Source organism: Haliotis rubra, unplaced genomic scaffold (genome assembly GCF_003918875.1).
Source record: "Haliotis rubra isolate DU_JTF1 unplaced genomic scaffold, ASM391887v1 Scf814, whole genome shotgun sequence".
Lineage (NCBI taxonomy): Eukaryota > Metazoa > Mollusca > Gastropoda > Lepetellida > Haliotidae > Haliotis > Haliotis rubra.
The window spans coordinates 329,604-346,878 of NW_025767540.1; the positions used below are offsets into that span (position 1 = coordinate 329,604).

Here is a 17,275-nt window from a genome sequence, read left to right on the forward strand (position 1 = left end):
AATTCCACGCTGGTCATCCAAGTCTGCCTCGGTGAACCATCATCACCAGTCGAAATCGTGAAAGGAATCAAACACCGGTGGACCAAACAACATCAATATCACGTTTGTTCTGTTTACGTGCCGGTGAACGTCGATTCCCACACCAGTCTGCAGGGAGTCACCGTGACCATGGAAGACACAATATCACTCACCAAAATTTTCCTACCCGACAACGTACATCTCATGGTGTTGATGTGCACACCTGAGAAATTATCAGAAAAACAATTGGAAACTATTATATAACGTTTTATATAGACGATGAATCATCATCCCAACGTCACACTCGGTGATTTAGGAGACACGGAGGGGTTCGATCTGCCTGATGATGAAAACACCTGGTACGTCCTACATTTGAAAGACAACGTGTAGGAGCGGGTGCTGCTGGCAGACTTTAAAGAGCCCGAATGGTTGATCAACGTGACCCTCACCGCACCTCACATCTCTTTAAACAAAAATAGGTATGTGTCCGAAATTAGGAACAACGGCGTCTTTCTCGCGTCTTTCATTCCGAATTTTGATAATATAATGGTTGACCAAGTACCACATAACACGTGCAACATGTTAGTTTCAAACGGGGATTCAAGTTTAAGGTTTGACTTACCCGATCACCTATCAGATCTTATGACTATTTTAACCAGGCTCCACACTGATCATAGTCTTTCTCGATTACACTGCTAGTTGGGGGGGTTCACACCAACAACTTTTACCTGGGTTGACAATACATTGGGAAGAGGGGCCACACGTTGCCGTATCGTCATACAACTGGGATCGGAACCTTTACTGAGATTTATACCACCCTTAATAATTACCCCCCATAGGTTTCGTATAGACCAAGATTTACCTATTAGCCTTTCCCATATTTTCCTGTACGAGGATCTAAACCTTATAAGTCTCAAATACACTGAGCAACCATTAAATAAAACACAATTAAAAAATCTCTTATAAAATATATATATATATGTACACAGGATGGGGCTGTACCCAGTCGTAGAAGAAGTAGCGAAGACACTGAAAACCGTAGATGGGTTTCGTTTGAGACAGTTATGTGACATAAAACGCCAACTAGAACAAGATCGCGACAAACGGACAGCAATATGTAAGAAATACCATAGAGCTTTCATTTTCGTGTATGGGGCTGATACCACCCTTATGGCAACCAGCATGGGATTAGGGGCGGTAGGTGTCGGGTTGTTAACCACCATCGTAGCCGCACCTATAGTGCTAGGCATTGAAATAACAGCTAGGGTGTCAGGGTTGGTGGGGTTGGTGTTTAAGTTTGCATCCCGCAGATTGCATCGTAAAGCGCTGAAATACGGTAAGTGAGCGTATTTCCACGGCACTCACTGACAGTAAAGTCTCCGAGGAGGAGTTTGGTCCTCTCTGAACTCGCAAAATATCACAGAATGAAACAAGAGATTCGGTCCAAGTCTCGTAAAAGCACTGCAATCAGTGAAGACGAGAAAAAAAGTACATAGAACAAGGGATACAACAAGCCCAACAAGCTTTCACTACGAAAACCAAAGAAATCATAGGAGATTCACATTAAATTGTTTCGCTGAGATCAACATTATATACTTTATTGATGTGAAAATTTATTGCTAGGACAAAAAACACTTACCCCCCTGTCGAGTGACCACAATAGTGCACGTGACCAGGAAGTGTTGGCTTGAGTCAAAGGCCGCGTGACCAGGAAAATGCAACTTCGCGGAAATTGTGACCAGGAAGTTGGCTGGGGATTCAAAAGTGGTATGCACACTAGCGGAGAGAGACAAGGGCCTGATAAAAATAATGAATTTGAGTTAATATACATGCTTAATAAATCAACAAATATTAACATATGTTGGTATATTATGATCATCAACACGAAGATGGCTTCCAGTAAGTCTTCACTTTGAAAGGGAGAGCAGATAAACAAGAAAGATCATTACCATTTAATTCTATGATATATGCAACTTAATACACCACATTTACACAGTGAAAATATATTTACAGGAAAATAGAAATACATTGGAATTTCTGGCCAAGGTAATCTGTATAAACAGATTTTCATTAATTGTAATTTGTATATATAATGCTCAGATTTATTTAAGTATTAAGTATCTCTTGAGAGGTAGACACATAGAACAGTATATCCTGATGGGGAAATAGGGAAAGTAGACTGTATGTATAATTTTATTCACATATTTTAATTTTAAGATGATAACCACACCATAACCTCCTTCGTCGGGCAGTTAATAGAAGACCTAGGGCTTCTGCAAATGATAATGCCCTCAAAAATAGCATTACCCTTATAATAAACTTTAGTTGAACCATAATGAACAAAACAGCTTAAAATTACTTTAAATAGCATCATGTTTCACAAGGTATTTGAATCCAGAATTATTCTCCCTTACATCATAACACAAAATACAGAGTTTAATTTAAGTACAATTCCTCTGTGAGTGACACTGACAGATTGCTTCAAATACGTTTGGTTACCTGCGCTGTCTTACTGAGGGAAAAAATATGAATACATGGTATAAACCAGTAATTGTTTTCCAAATGCCAGAAGGTGTAAAACAAGGGCTTTCCTGTGAGGAAAGCTGGAGCATTATCTATTTTAGTTTTGCAGAGTTACAACCCATGCAGAGCTACTTGGTACAAGCTTGTTAATTCTAACATATTGCATAGAATTTCCTTCAGAAAGATTTGATTTACTTGTTGGTAGCAATGGTTATCCCTAAGCCTAATAGAGGTGTGACGATACAGAAATTTTACGATGCGTATCGCGATATCATAGAACGATACGATTCGATACGATGCATGTCACGATATGCTATCTTTATAACATATGTTATATTTGGGATTACACTTTCTTAGTAAAGTACAAATTCTAGTACTTTTTGAGTTGAGCCCCATCCGGGATTCGAACTCACACCCTCAGAGTCAGGCACCTAATCGCCAGCACACAAAGTCATCCGCCTAACCCACTCAACTACCGCGACTTCCACAAAAATGGAAGTCGGACAACTGGTAGTCTAGACTGCCGGCTTCGTGTACCCCTCTGATAAGTGTAATCATGCTATCTTTAGTTATTTTCTTTTAAAAAGTGTATTTTGATAACAAGAAACAGTGTAAATTTTTATATAACCGTCAATTTCTGGTAAAAATTCACAATTTAAAGGTCAACGATATATATCACGATACGGAAAAAAGGATTGATATATTTATTGTCAGAAAAAGTATCACGATTATCGATACTACGATATATCGTCACAACTCTAAAGCCTAATAAACCAAATAGGGATTAAATGGTTATTTTTTAATTGTGAAGTGGTTATGTGATCACAATGATATTAAAGGATGCTTGATCGGAAAGAGGATCCACACAAATTAACACAACTAGTCCTAAGGCACAGAGATAGAACAGACCAGAGCTGTGAGTTCTGTCGAGTAAACTGTAGTTTTTGCCAAACTTAAACTTTCTCACCTTTGGTGAGTATGGCTAGTTTGCTTCTGCAATGCTATACATCAAGGGGTTTTTCACATACTAAATATTTAGACATTGCTTGATGTGTTTTTAGGTCAGACGAATAAAAGGCCGTCGGAGGTTGAAAAGTAAACAGAAGAAGGAATTTGCTGAGTCCAAAACTGAAGAGAAAGTAGATGCGGGGGACACCATAGATGGAGGCGTGGCAGGGTATGAGTCAGCTGATACAAGAGAGGCGGTTGCTACACCACAGACAGGTGATGGGCATTCAAGAAAGAGGAAACAGAAAGGTGACAATGTCGGAAATACGACTAAGAAGACGAAGAGTGGACATGGTGGACAGGTGGTTTCATCGTTGTTCAGATACAATCCGGATATACCTAAAGTTGTCAGGTACGTTGATGTCTGCCTGACATATTTAATAGGGATAGGAGATAAAACCAGTAAACCGGTATATTGCAATTTGAACTTCACAATATGATATATTGCTGTACACTTTTCGCAAACCGGGTCACCCGATGCGATCGGCAATTGGCATGACCATGATCGATAATTTTCGTGATGTGAGTGAGTATAGTTTTACGCCACACTCAGCAATATTCAAGCTATATGGTGGCGGTCTGTAGATAATTGAGTCTGGACCAGACAATCCAGTGATCAACAGCATGAGCATCGATCTGCGGAATTGGGAACCGATGGCATGTGTCAACCAAGTCAGCGAGCCTGACCACCCGATCCCGTTAGTCGCCTCTTACGACAAGACAAAGTTCATGTTCCAGTGCACTGCTAATCTCCTGCCTGTTACCTATTTCATACAATGGACCATTCCAAACACTTGGAAATTAAGAGAATGATTTTAATGAGCAATAAGGAAACTAAGAGTTTGAGATAACAAAAACAGTTTAATAAAAGTTCAATAATATTCAACTTGAGGTTTAATTAAGTTCATTAAATATCATAACATCATAACATATGAAATGTTTTTATGTTTTATTTTTCTACATATTACCTGTCACCCTCAAGCAAATTGCTTTTACCATGTTCCAGCCTCACAATCCCCATTTTGTTTCACTTTTTATCTTGGTACTTTGCAAAATCTGCAATAAATGCATCACAAACCTCATCTCCAACACTATTACAACTGATATTATTACGATTTGCAAATTCTGTCTACTTACAATGTACACCAGGAAGCTAAAAAATCCTAGTTCAGCATTTAATTCATCTAAATTATGTAAAATGAATTTTTAAAACACTACCAACAACAGCACCTGTATACTCTGTGCAGCTTAATCTCACACTGTATACCCCACCCCATAATCTCTCCTTTGGGTCAGTTCATTACCAGACAGGTAAATGCCGCGTGTTGTTTTAACTTATTGTAGGGGTACTGGGCTGCTGGGATTATGTGATGTAGGGGTACTGGGCTGTAGGGGTTATGTGATGTAGGGGTTATGTGATGTAAGGGTAATGGGCTGTAGGGGTTTATGGGCTGTAGAGGTTATGGGCTGTAGGGGTTATGAGATGTAGGGGTATTGGGCTGTAGGGTTTATGGGCTGTAGGGGTCCTGGGCTCTATGGGTTATGGGCTGTAGGGGTACTGGGCTGTAGGGGTTATGGGCTGTAGGGGTACTGGGCTGTAGGGGTTATGGGATGTAGGGGTACTGGGCTGTAGGGGTTATGGGCTGTGGGGGTTATGGGATGTAGGGGTACTGGGCTGTAGGGGTTTTGCGAGACAACCGTTACTGAAGGCCAATATTCTAACCCGGACCTTCACAGGTCTTTCGTGATGTAGTCAAAAATACTAATAACATTTGTATTTCCTTCATATTATTATACATTAATAGTTTTGATAAGTTTATTGGTCATATAATTGCATTTGCGTGACTTTTAAACCATTTAAATAAAAATAATAGAATTTGTTCCGGTGCTATTTGTTGGGATAAACAAACCAAAATAGGGGACGCCGCTTTTCCTTGGGTTCCAAACTTTAAAGCGAAGTCTTCATTTTAGAAACATTTTCAATTGATAGGATAAACGGTATAAGCACCTATACCAAAACGTCGCAATAGAACAATAAAGAAGTTGATCATCCATAAACATTTGTCATTACTATTGCTTACAACTTCTAGAATGCCTCGCAAACAGTTCATTTTCAATTGATCTCTTGTACAATCTATACTAATCTGAGTCCTGACAGTGGCCAGTGGCATTGTTTCAAAAGAAAGGAAACAGTAATTCCAGTAACTTAGACCATGTGTTACACTGTCACATTATATTTGCGATAAATATTGTAATACGCAAACACATATAGTATGACCAGAAATTATTGAGAATTTTAGGTATGTGTTTAATTGGATTTCTAGTATAAACAACCTTTTACCAGCTATCAAGTGCTTGGTTTCATTCAAGAGAGACACTCCGTTAATCCTTTTTCATTAGTTTGTGAAGAGTTATCTCCCTTTGTTTACTTGCTAGCAGACGACATTTTCAGTGATCCTCAGTATGGATGATTTAGAGAAGAGGAAGTTGATTTTAGAGTATTATGACAAGGACATCAGATCAGCTAAAGTGATTTAAAGTAGAACAGGCATCCCTTTGTCCACTGTTTATCGTGTTTTGAAAATTATTACAAATGGATATTGCATTGAGCACCAGGGAGGAGCAGGTAGGCCCAGAAAATTGACTGTCGGTGACAGGAGGCGTCTTGGTATTCTTGTTTCTAAAAACAGACGAAGGAGTTTAGAAAACTTAAGGATGGATATGATTGATAGAGGAACTGTGGCTGTCTGTAAGGAGATAATTAGAACTGAGCTGCATGCAATGAGTTGGCAGACAAGTTGAGGAAATCCATCACCGATCATGAAACGTGAACAAAAGGAGCGAAGGTTGACCTGGTGCTTACAGCATAGAAATTTTAACTGGGACAATGTGATTTTCTCAGATGAAAGTTCTGTGTGGCTGTTTCCTAATACACTGAAATTCTGGACCAAACAAACTGAAAAACCTTTGTATCAGCGCTCAAAGTACAGTCCGAAATTGAACGTGTGGGGTGGCATATCTGTGTTAGGGGCAACGCCCCTCTGTGTATTTGAAGGGAATATGAACAGTGAGCGGTACACAGATATTCTCGAGGGACATTTACTTCCATCTGCTCACGTGTTCTATGGATCTTTTTTGGATTTTCCAGCAGGACAACGACCCAAAACATCTTCAAAGCATTCACAGGCCTGGTTTCGGACCCAAAATATGACATTATTAGATTGGCCAAGCTATAGCCCTGACCTAAATCCAATAGAAAATGTTTGGGGACTTATGAAGGAAAGTGTCAATAAGAAAAATCTGACAAATATTGCTGAAATGAAAGAAGAGGTGGTCGATATTGGGACAGCATGGACCATGACGATCTAATTTCCTTGATCAGTAGTATGCCCCGCCGCATTGAAGCCTGCATTGCTGCCCATGGTGACTTGACAAAATACTAACTGTTCACCTGTCTTTGAATCTGTAGTTATGTTCTGCTAATATTCACATTTAATATGTGAGTAGTGAGTGACTTTTTAAAAAAAAATTACAATCTTTAACCCATTCAACACCGCAGGCCGCTTTTAAAAGCTGCTACAACATTATGAGTCCCCAGGCAGTAGATCACGTCAAAATGAGACATAATTTTAGGAACTTACCTGACTTATGATTCATATTTTAAATCCATCACATTTCATAATGTCTGAAAACACATTATCGGCAGAATTAGAATTATAAACTATTTTTCGCAATGTTATTGAAAACAACGATTCTCGGACACATGCTTCGGCAGCGGGTCCACGAAGACATTGGCAAAGAGTAAAGTAACGATGTTTCGAGGAAATTATTAAATAAATTGAATAAACTAATGAATAAAATCAACAACAGCATTATAAAAGTTGTCAAACGTACATATAAAATTACTATTTCCATCTTTTTTGTGCGATCATGTAATGCAAGTCAAGTCACTGACAAGTGACATCTTGGCTCTCGCCGCCTCAATCTTCACGCTCGGAGACGATGTTTAATGCGAAAATATATGCATGAAGCATTTTTGTCACAGGTCATAAGCTAGCGCGATAGTCCAATAAGTCCCATACTTTACGTATATGTAGCGATTTCTTGCTTAATAAGTTCAGAATAGCATTATTTTACCAAAAACTTTCGTCTAAATCTAAACGTTTTCGTGTACGAGGACGGTATCCATTGCCGTAACAGGATTAGCTGCCTTAGGTCACGTGTCTGGTTTTGACCAATCACGACCCTTATAGCAGACTGTGGCGAAAAAGCGTCATTAGAAACCAATCTTTATCCAATAAAATCGCTTCTTACAACTGTGAAAATACTCTTGGCAAGGGTACAGTGATATTTTTTATGTCCAGAGCTTTCGAACGATACCCGACATCAAACGATTTGCCTCGTATGCTATTCATACGAAGCCTCGAAAACGGAGGTATTTTCCGTTGTTGTGTCCTGTTACCGAGCGGAAAGCCACTGATATCGGGAAATAAGTGACCATACATATTATTTAAGAAATCTTTTTATAATAATTTTCGGATTACGTAAAAAAGAAAATATGAAAGAAAAAGGCAAGGGCATGTTATGACATGTCACAAATGGAAAAAAAACGCCATAGTGTTTTCTTCTTTCGTGGCTTATTGGACATTATAAATGTAAACTTGCATTTTCATTAATTTATTTAAGTTGTAGTTGTATTATTTGAATTATATTATAAAGATATAAACTTCATATTTATCAACAGTGGGATTAGATCTTTTAAATGGTGTATGAGATGTAGTAGAAGTAACGTTTTACAAGCATATAATTTCCTTCATAAACATAGGCTTCCTCAGAGTCTCTGGGAACTCGGTGTCATGGCAGTAAACGCCTCTGGTTGACTGGTGTTGAAAGAGTTAAATTCTCAATAATTTCTGGTTGTACTGTATCACAATATATCACAATACGAAAATTTTGGCAATACCCAACATTTACAGGTAGTATTGGAATAAGTGAAGGAAAGGCATCCACATTTTGACATGCTTGGATCATGTTTCTGTAGGGGAATTCGGGAATATGTTACAACACTCAGTGTCTCAATGGAGTGTTTCTGTTTCAGCTCGAAAGTAACAGAATTGAAAGAAGATGTGTTTTCATCAGATTCCTTCAGTCATCTCTCTCTCAACCCCTTCATGGTGAGATTGTCATTACCTTGTTAACATGGTGGGATTGTAATTGGCTTGTTAACATGGTGAGATTGTCATTGGCTTAACATGGTGAGATTGTCATTAGCTTAACATGGTGAGATTGTCATTAGCTTAACATGGTGAGATTGTCATTAGCTTAACATGGTGAGATTGTCATTAGCTTGTAAACATGGAGGGATTGTAAATGGCTTGTTAACATGGTGAGATTGTCATTAGCTTGTTAACATGGAGAGGTTCAAATACTGATGTCGTCATGGTGAGATTGTCCTTATGATGTTGATATGGTGAGATTGCCTTTATGATGTCTTCATGGTGAGATTGTCATTAGGATGTCAACATGGTGAGATAATGCTGATGTCACAATGGTGAGATTGTAATGGTGAGGTTGAAATACTGATGTCGACATGGCGAGATTGCCCTTATGATGTTGATACAGTGAGATTGTCATGATGTCGTCATGGTAAGATTGTCATTAGGATGTCAGCATGGTGAGATAATGCTGATGTTGACCTGGTGAGGTTCAAATACTGAAGTCGTCATGGTGAGGTAATGCTGATGTTGGCATGGTGAGATTGCCATTATGATGTCGATATGGTGAGGTTAACATTAGGATGCTGCATGGTGAGATTGTCATTAGGATGCCAGCGCGGTGAAGTTGTAATGCTGATGTCAGAATGGTGAGATTGTAATGGTGAGGTTGAAATACTGATGTCGACATGGCGAGATTGCCATCAAAATCAGATTGTCATGCTCATGTGAACATACTGAGGTTGTAATGCTGATGTTGACATGGTGAGATTGTCCCTATGATGTCGATATAGTGAGATTGTTATTAAGATGTCGATATCGTGAGATTGTAATTAGGATGGCAGCATGCTAAGGTTGTAATACTGATGTCGATTATGATGTTGACTTTGGTGAGATTGTAATGTTGATGTCAACATGGTGAGATTGTCATTATTGATTTGACATGATGAGATTGTCATGTCAACAGGTACATGCACTGGAAGAAAGGCTGCAGCTGACACAGATGAAAGCTGTACAGCAACCTATCCCCACAATCCTGCAGGGTCACAACGCCCATCAAGTCACAGACTGGCTCCCAGTAAGGTCAGGTGACAGACTGGATCAGGTAGGTTAGGTCAGCAGACTGGCTCAGGTAGGTCACGTCACACACTGGCTCAGCAGGTCTGCTTCCTCACAGATTGGCTCAGGTAGGTCAGGGTCACACACTGGCTCAGGTAGGTCAGGTCACAGACTGGCTCAGCTAGGTCAGGTCACACACTCTGCTCAGCTAGCTCAGGCTCACAGACTGGCTCAGATAGGTCAGGGTCAGTGACTGGCTCAGATAGGTCAGGTCACAGACTGGCTCAGCTAGGTCAGGCAGCACACTGGCTCAGCTAGGTCACACACACTGGCTCAGGTAGGTCAGGTCACACACTGTCACACTCTCCTCCTAGGGGTCAGGTCAGGTCACAGGTGCGACTGGCAGGTCACACACTGGTTCAGCTAGGTGAGGTCACAGACTGACCACTGGCTCAGGTCAGGGTCACAGACTGGCTCAGCTAGGTCAGGTCTCAGATAGGTCAGGTCACAGACTGGCTCCAGGTGGTCTAGGTCACAGACTGGCTCAGCTAGGTCAGGTCACACACTGGCTCAGCTAGGTCAGGTCACAGCTCACGTAGGTCAGGGCACAGACTGGGTCAGATAGGTCAGGTCACAGACAGCCAGCTAGGTCAGGTCACAGACTGGCTCAGCTAGGTCAGGTCACACACTGGCTCTCCAGGTAGGTCAGGTCACAGACTGGCTCAGGTAGGTCAGGGTCACAGACTGGCTCAGCTAGGTCAGGTCACAGACTGGCTCAGCTAGGTCAGGTCAAAGACTGGCTCACACAGGTCAGGGTCACTCACTGCTCAGGTCAGGGTCAGGTCACACACTGGCTCAGCCAGGTCAGGTCACACACATGCTCAGTTAGGTCAGGTCACACACTTGTTCAATGCAGGTCAGGTCACACTCCTCATGCAGGGTCAGGTCAGCCTCACTGGCTCAGGTAGGTCAGGTCACAGACTGACTCAGGTAGGTCAGCTCACACACTGGCTCAGGTAGGTCAGGTCACAGACTGGCTCAGGTAGGCTCAGGTCACAGACTGGCCTCAGCTAGGTCAGGTCACAGACTGGCTCACAGCAGGGAGAGGTCACAGACTGGCTCAGCTAGGGGTCAGGGTCAAAGACTGGCTCAGCTAGGTCAGGTCAAAGACTGGCTCAGCTAGGTCAGGTCACACACTGGCTCAGCTAGGTCAGGTCACACAATGGCTCAGCTAGGTCATGTCACACTCTCTCAGGTAGGTCAGGTCAGAGACTGGCTCAGTTAGGTCAGGTCACACTCTCTCAGCTAGGTGAGGTCACAGACTGGCTCAGCTAGGTCAGGTCAGAGACTGGCTCAGCTAGGTCAGGTCAGAGACTGGCTCAGCTATGGTCACGACACACTCTCTCAGGTAGGTCAGGTCAGAGACTGGCTCAGGTAGGTCAGGTCAGAGACTGGCTCAGGTAGGTCAGGTCAGAGACTGTCTCAGCTAGGTCAGGTCACAGACTGGCTCAGCTAGGTGAGGTCACAGACTGTCTCAGCTAGGTGAGGTCACACTGTCTCAGGTAGGTTAGGACACAGACTGGCTCAGCTAGGTCAGGTCACAGACTGGCTCAGCTAGGTCAGGTCACACTCTTTCATATTGGTCAGGACACAGACTGGTTCAGCTTAGGTCAGGTCAGTCAAAGACTGGCTGGTCAGAGTTAGGTGCAGGTCAGGTCACAGACATGCTCAGGTAGGTCAAGTCAAAGACTGGTTCAGCTAGGTCAAGTCAAAGACTGCCTCAGCTAGGTCAGGTCAAAGACTGGCTCAGCCTTTGAACCGGTTGAGGCATCAATGGAGGAGAACCGACCAGAGGAATCTGAAATTCGTGGAAAGAGTTGACTGAAGGAAGCGGTCTTCCAGTATCGTCCAGTTGAGTGCATAATCTCCAAGCCTTCCGCCGACTGGTGAGTCTACCACTGGCACAACTGGAGGCGGAAGTTCCCAGTCATGCAGCAATGTCACAGAGTCACTACTTCGAAGATCCCAACACATAGGGCTGTACGGTCCTGGCAATGCCACGAGAGCTGGCGAAATAGTGTTGCTGTCATCTGGGACGTCCATGAGAGAAAGATCGTCCCCCCAAAGGGACCTGAAGATGTGGAGCGTAAATTCGGATTGCTCGCAACAGATTGTTGCAACGATTCCTCTACCTGTATACTAGTGGTGGTCCGATTAATTGAAATAATCGAAGATTGGTCTGATGACTAAATGACCAAGCAATCAATCATAATTTCTTATAATTGAACACAAACAGTTCTGGAACACTTGTTCTACATCAACAATATTTTCACATGGTTGGTTTTGTCTGTTACATTTCGTCAAAGCACTACAAGCTCGTTTCAAGTCATGATTGAATTTATCTTAAAGATTCCAAGAAATTTATGTTCCTAACATACTAGTCATCCTTTAAAGATGTGGAATTTGGCCAAAACCCCCAAAGAACTACAGTGAAGCCTTGTTAATGTTAATGGTCCAGACTATTTGAATGGTCGGACTACTGAATCAAGACCCAAGTTCTCAAAAGTTAACAAGAGTTCATCTTGTCATCTCCATGACACCGAGTGTTTATTTTTGCGCCATTTAAGTAAAACATCGCCGGAGGTGTTCAAAACGTTCGCACCGACTTTCAGCCGACCGGACTGTGAAGCAATTTACTGTTTATTTTATTGATTGGTGACAGCTACTTACCGTCCGGTTCCGGAAACCAAATTTCCGGTTATCGAGGCAAATTATATAGGCATAGATTGGTAACAAGCTGAAATCGTCCGGGAGGCGAGACATCCGGAATATCGGGGTCCACACTAACGAGGCTTCACTGTACATATTTTGTCCTTATTTTTATGTGCATTAACAAATTTCATAAATGACGCTAACCACTTGTTTGATGATCGACCAGTAGTAATGAACCAATCATCAGTTATGAGATTTTAACCAATTCCCAACACTACTGCATAATGCTCGAAACTTCAGGAGTTGAACTCTGAAGTTGTTTATCTTGCACAGACTTTATAGAGCAATCTCTGGTGGCCCCATTAAAGAGTGTGCATCCAGACCAGGTTAATAAACAGGTCCGTTTTAGACCCATCCTCCAACCACGGATAGATTCAGTGGTACCCTACACCTGACAGCCCAGGTAGGAGAAAAGTGCTCAAACCTAATACTTGATCCAGTACTGTCAGGAACTGCTCATGCATCAGAACCATGGCAAATCCAAGTGACACAACTCCCTATTTTCTACTAGAAGCAAGTGTAATCATGTTGTTTGAGTCCCTAACAAAGCAAGGTCATCATCAATTGAGGATACATGGTGATGGGCGGGAAAATGCCCTGGTCACATGTCGAAGAGGAAGGCAGATCTGACGGACACCTACTCCTGGGTAAGTTCTGTTATCCGCAATCCACGTCAGCAGTTGGGGTGTTATTTACTGCATCTGAGGTAGATGAGACAGAAGGATTAGAAGGCATGGCAGAAGTGAGTGCTTCATCCAATGAAGGACTGGACGATGGTTCATGCAAACCCAGAGGAGTAGCAGTCAGCAGGGAGGATCCGACCTAAGGCAGAGGCTACTGCTCAAACAATTGAGTCAAAGTTGAAAGGCTGGGAACCAGCACTGTCTCTAGAAGGATCCCAAGAAACCAGAATAATCGGACGGGAGGATGTAGACTAAACAGTCACAGGAGCTGAACCGGCAAAGTAGATGACGTTGTAGATGGGAGTGATGTCACACCTGGCCGGAGAGGGACTGTCACCTTGAAGTGAAACAGCCACAAGTCTGAAGTGCTGGAGTTAGAGGGATCGCCATAAACAAGCTCGCACTACAAAAGTGACTGTAGACATGTTAATTTGCTGAGCCAGGAAAGAGAGATACACTGCCAGTAGGTGCTGACATTGCCGTGTTTAGAAAGTGTCACTTAAACTGGGACTGTCATCGATGTATGAAGCACTGTGATCAGCTGTCTCAACACTGTATCTGGGGCCTGAAGCGGCTTAAACTCGCTGAAGACCCGCATGAAGATCCGGGTAGAAGGGTCTTCAGCAACCCATGTAAGCTTGCCATAAAAAGGCAACTATCTTGTCGTCAGAGGCACTAACAGGACGGTCGGTTTCGCTGACTTGTTGACACATGGCCGGGTTCCCAATCGCGCAGATCGATGCTCATGCTGTTGATCACTGGATTGTTCGGTCAGACTCGATTATTTACAGACCGCCGAATAGCTGGATATATTGCTGAGTCGTAAAACTAAACTCACTCACTCACCACTTAAACTCGCTGAATGGTGATACAACATCAAGAAATCACCACGTCCGTGATGGTGATGACGGCGGCTGTTCAGAGGGCCTCTAACGGTCCCTGTCTGCCACTCATCTTGTGCCCACTCTACGATAAGCGGTGAATGATTCATCATCTAATCTGCCAAAATATGAGCAATGGCTAGACCATTCAGACCAGTCATACAATCAACACACAGTGTGTGAGGATCAGCAGCAGAGAAATTACTTCTGCATAGTCACAGTGTTTTCTTCCTGAAAGATTGGTTACTTTATCTCATGATGAAACATAAGAGACTACTGCAGACAGAGCATAACACACGTCCACCTCTGTAGGCAACAAGAAAGAGAATGACAGTAGTGGGACGCCACGCGGACCATCTGAGTGCTTTAGCTTCACAAAGATGATTGACAGGTCCAGCTATAGGAGCAGGGAGCAATCGGGTGGGAGAGAGGCCAGAAGATTTGATTCAACTTAGCCTTACAGCACATATCCACGCTTAGTGTTGGGAATTGGTTGAAATACACAATCGATGATTGCTTCATTACCAACTAACAATCATCGAGAAAAATTTGTTAGCGTCATTTTTCAGATTTTCCTATCCAGGTTGTTATTGCAGATATGTATAACATGATGCAACTTGCTACTTTAAAGTGATGACTTATATATCATGAACATAAACTGCCTGCAGTCTTCAAGAAATATTCAGTCATGGCTTTTCAGTTAGTGAAGTGAGTTTTCTATTAATTAAACACGTTATCAGGCACTGACAACTTTAAAGAAATGTTCCATTGTCAAGTATTTCAAAGACTAAAACAATAGTTCAAAAATCGTTTATGTTCAATTATGAGAAAATGTGATCGATTGCTTGGTCATTTGGTCGCTGCGACCAATCTTTGAGTATTTCACTTAATCGGAACACCACTAATCCAGGCCATAGTCGAAGTGAGAGAGAGTAGTGCATACCGTGAGATAGGATAAGTTTAAAAATTATTCATTTTCTAAATCTATACACAATCATACAACATGGTTCCAACAGTACAACAGTATAACCCCAAACTAGAATATCTCCTACATTTTCAAAAAGTGTATGATGCCCAGCTGTGAATATATCCGACGTTTGTTAAGGTAGGACACCCCGTCTTAGGGGATGATGAATGGTTCCTGGAGGACTAGTGTCAGAAACTGCTTGGCTACATGGGAACGTTTATTGCGATACAGTCCGTCATCGGTATCTCCTGGAAACTTGACAGGATTTGGGTTAATCATATTCCTGGAACCACACATTCTGGATAGGTGTAGTTGAATAGGTGACAAAGAATTTAAACTTTCATAGTGTTTAATTCTGATGCAACAATAAGAAATATTTTACAAGAAGAACCTTCTCCAAGAGTGATCACTATGTTCAGCAACAGCAATATTCACCACCAGAAATTAGGAAGCAACAGTGAGTGTGTGTTTAGTGTTAGGCCGCTTATAGCAATATTCCAGCAATATCACAGTGAGGTACACCAGTAATGGGCTTAACACTTTGTGCCCATGTAGGGAATCGAACCCGGGTCTTCAGTGTGACAAGCGGATGCTTTAATCACAAGGCTACCCCACCTCCCAGGGCAGCAACAGCAATATTCACCACCAGCAATTCCCATGTTGAGGAAGTCAGCAGCAGCAATATTCACCACCAGCATGTTGGGGAAGTCAGCAACACCATCAGCAACCACTATGTTCACAAACTCATCAAAGCAATATTTCCCTCAGCAATCACTATGTTCATAAATGCAGCGCCAGCTTCAGCTACAGCACAGACAAAACAATACAGACAAAGCTGTCACAGACAGGAATGTTTCCTTGTGGGGATCACAAAGTCTTTCAAGAACTGACGATGATATGACGTAAAGACAATATCATGCTTTAGAACTATATTACATAAATCTGAATCTGTATGCTGAAGTGGATAAAAAGATGGATCATGTCATTGTTGGTACCCAGCCTGTGCTGTCTTGTTTCAATTACAAAAATATAAACGCCTGACCCATCTGCCATTACTGCCAGACTTAGACTCAAGGTCAAGGTCATGTGTGGGCCCTAGTTCATTGACACTTCCAAATAAGAAACAAGTATAAAACCGTTCCAAATATCTATACAAAGTTATGTACAAATAAATTATCATAATATTGTATACTAGCATAAGATGCAGCTCCAGGCTTCAAACCACAGACATCTTCAAAGGCAAGCATGACCTGGTCACACATCTTCAAATGGAAGCATGACCTAGTCACACATCATCAGAGGCCAGCATGATCTAGTCGCACATCTTCAAAGGCCAGCATGATCTAGTCACTCATCTTCAAAGGCCAGCATTACCTAGTAACACATCTACCACCTCAGCAGCTCTGGCCACACATCTTCCACAACGAACGACCTTGACCACACACCACCTTGAAGTTCGTCTTAATCACTTTGCAGGACATTTTTCTCAGGATGAGCCACTGATGTTCCACAGACAGTTTGACCCTACTCAATCTCTAAATACCAACAATTTTGTATTTACTTGTATCACTTGATCAACAAACAAAATGGTAAAATTTGTCAGGTAGGGAATAGAGTCTGCACATAATCAGCTGACAATGCTTCATGTCGATCTAGGTGCTCTGCTGCCGACAACCACGGCATATGCCTGAATGTAGCTCCTGCAGAATGGGCAGCTCCGGTCCAAGTCAGTGATGATCTTGTTCACACAGTCTATACACACGTTGGTGTGTGAGCAGGGAGATAACTCTATATTGCCCTCATTTTCGAAACAAACAGCGCACTCATTGCTGATGTCTTGGTCCCTTCCACCCTGGGCGTCAGACATGTTTGCTCTCTTCCCATATTGACTTTCACCATCCGTGTCATCAGGGTGGCGACGGCGACGACACGTCATCCGAGCTCGGCCGGTCTGGTTGTTACCTGAAGAGAAGGAGAATATTATGGCCAGTAAACCACTGGACTACTCCATTTGTTCGAGGGCATGGAGCCTGTAACCCATTGAGCAACTCACGGGGATGGGGCAATCCCTCTAACCACAACAATCTCTCCACACAACAATCCCTCTAACCACAACAATCTCTCCACACAACAATCCCTCTAACCACAACA

At 42.3% G+C, this 17,275-nt stretch overlaps 3 protein-coding genes across 4 annotated transcripts in view; 1 reads left to right on the plus strand and 2 right to left on the minus strand.

Annotated features, from left to right (window-relative positions):
* The window catches only part of LOC124261887 (RNA-binding protein MEX3B-like), a 61,856-nt gene that overhangs the window by 34,379 nt on the left and 10,202 nt on the right, over positions 1–17,275 (minus strand). The window contains exon 3 of one of the 2 annotated variants that reach the window (XR_006894455.1): positions 16,354–17,086. Coding sequence is in view for 1 of the 2 variants with exons in the window: in XM_046696253.1 (XP_046552209.1) it covers positions 16,767–17,086 (320 nt within the window). In the remaining variant the exon portion in view is untranslated. Of the gene's footprint in view, positions 1–15,455; positions 17,087–17,275 lie in introns of those variants that run through there. The other variant, XM_046696253.1, reaches the window with a different exon arrangement.
* LOC124261888 (acidic repeat-containing protein-like) overlaps positions 1–17,275 on the minus strand; it is a 53,668-nt gene that overhangs the window by 26,266 nt on the left and 10,127 nt on the right. The gene's annotated exons all lie outside the window — the stretch shown is intronic.
* LOC124261897 (probable ATP-dependent RNA helicase DDX31) lies at positions 2,391–9,212 on the plus strand. The gene is made up of 3 exons (XM_046696261.1): positions 2,391–2,402; positions 3,603–3,901; positions 8,648–9,212. The coding sequence occupies exons 1-3, from the start codon at positions 2,391–2,393 to the stop codon at positions 8,745–8,747; spliced, it is 411 nt and encodes a 136-aa protein (XP_046552217.1). The 3' UTR covers positions 8,748–9,212.

Excerpts from the sequence above, each read along its gene's own strand:
- LOC124261897 (XM_046696261.1), top strand. Across the intron at positions 3,902-8,647 it reads GATATACCTAAAGTTGTCAG|CTCGAAAGTAACAGAATTGA; the intron begins GTACGTTGATGT and ends TTTCTGTTTCAG.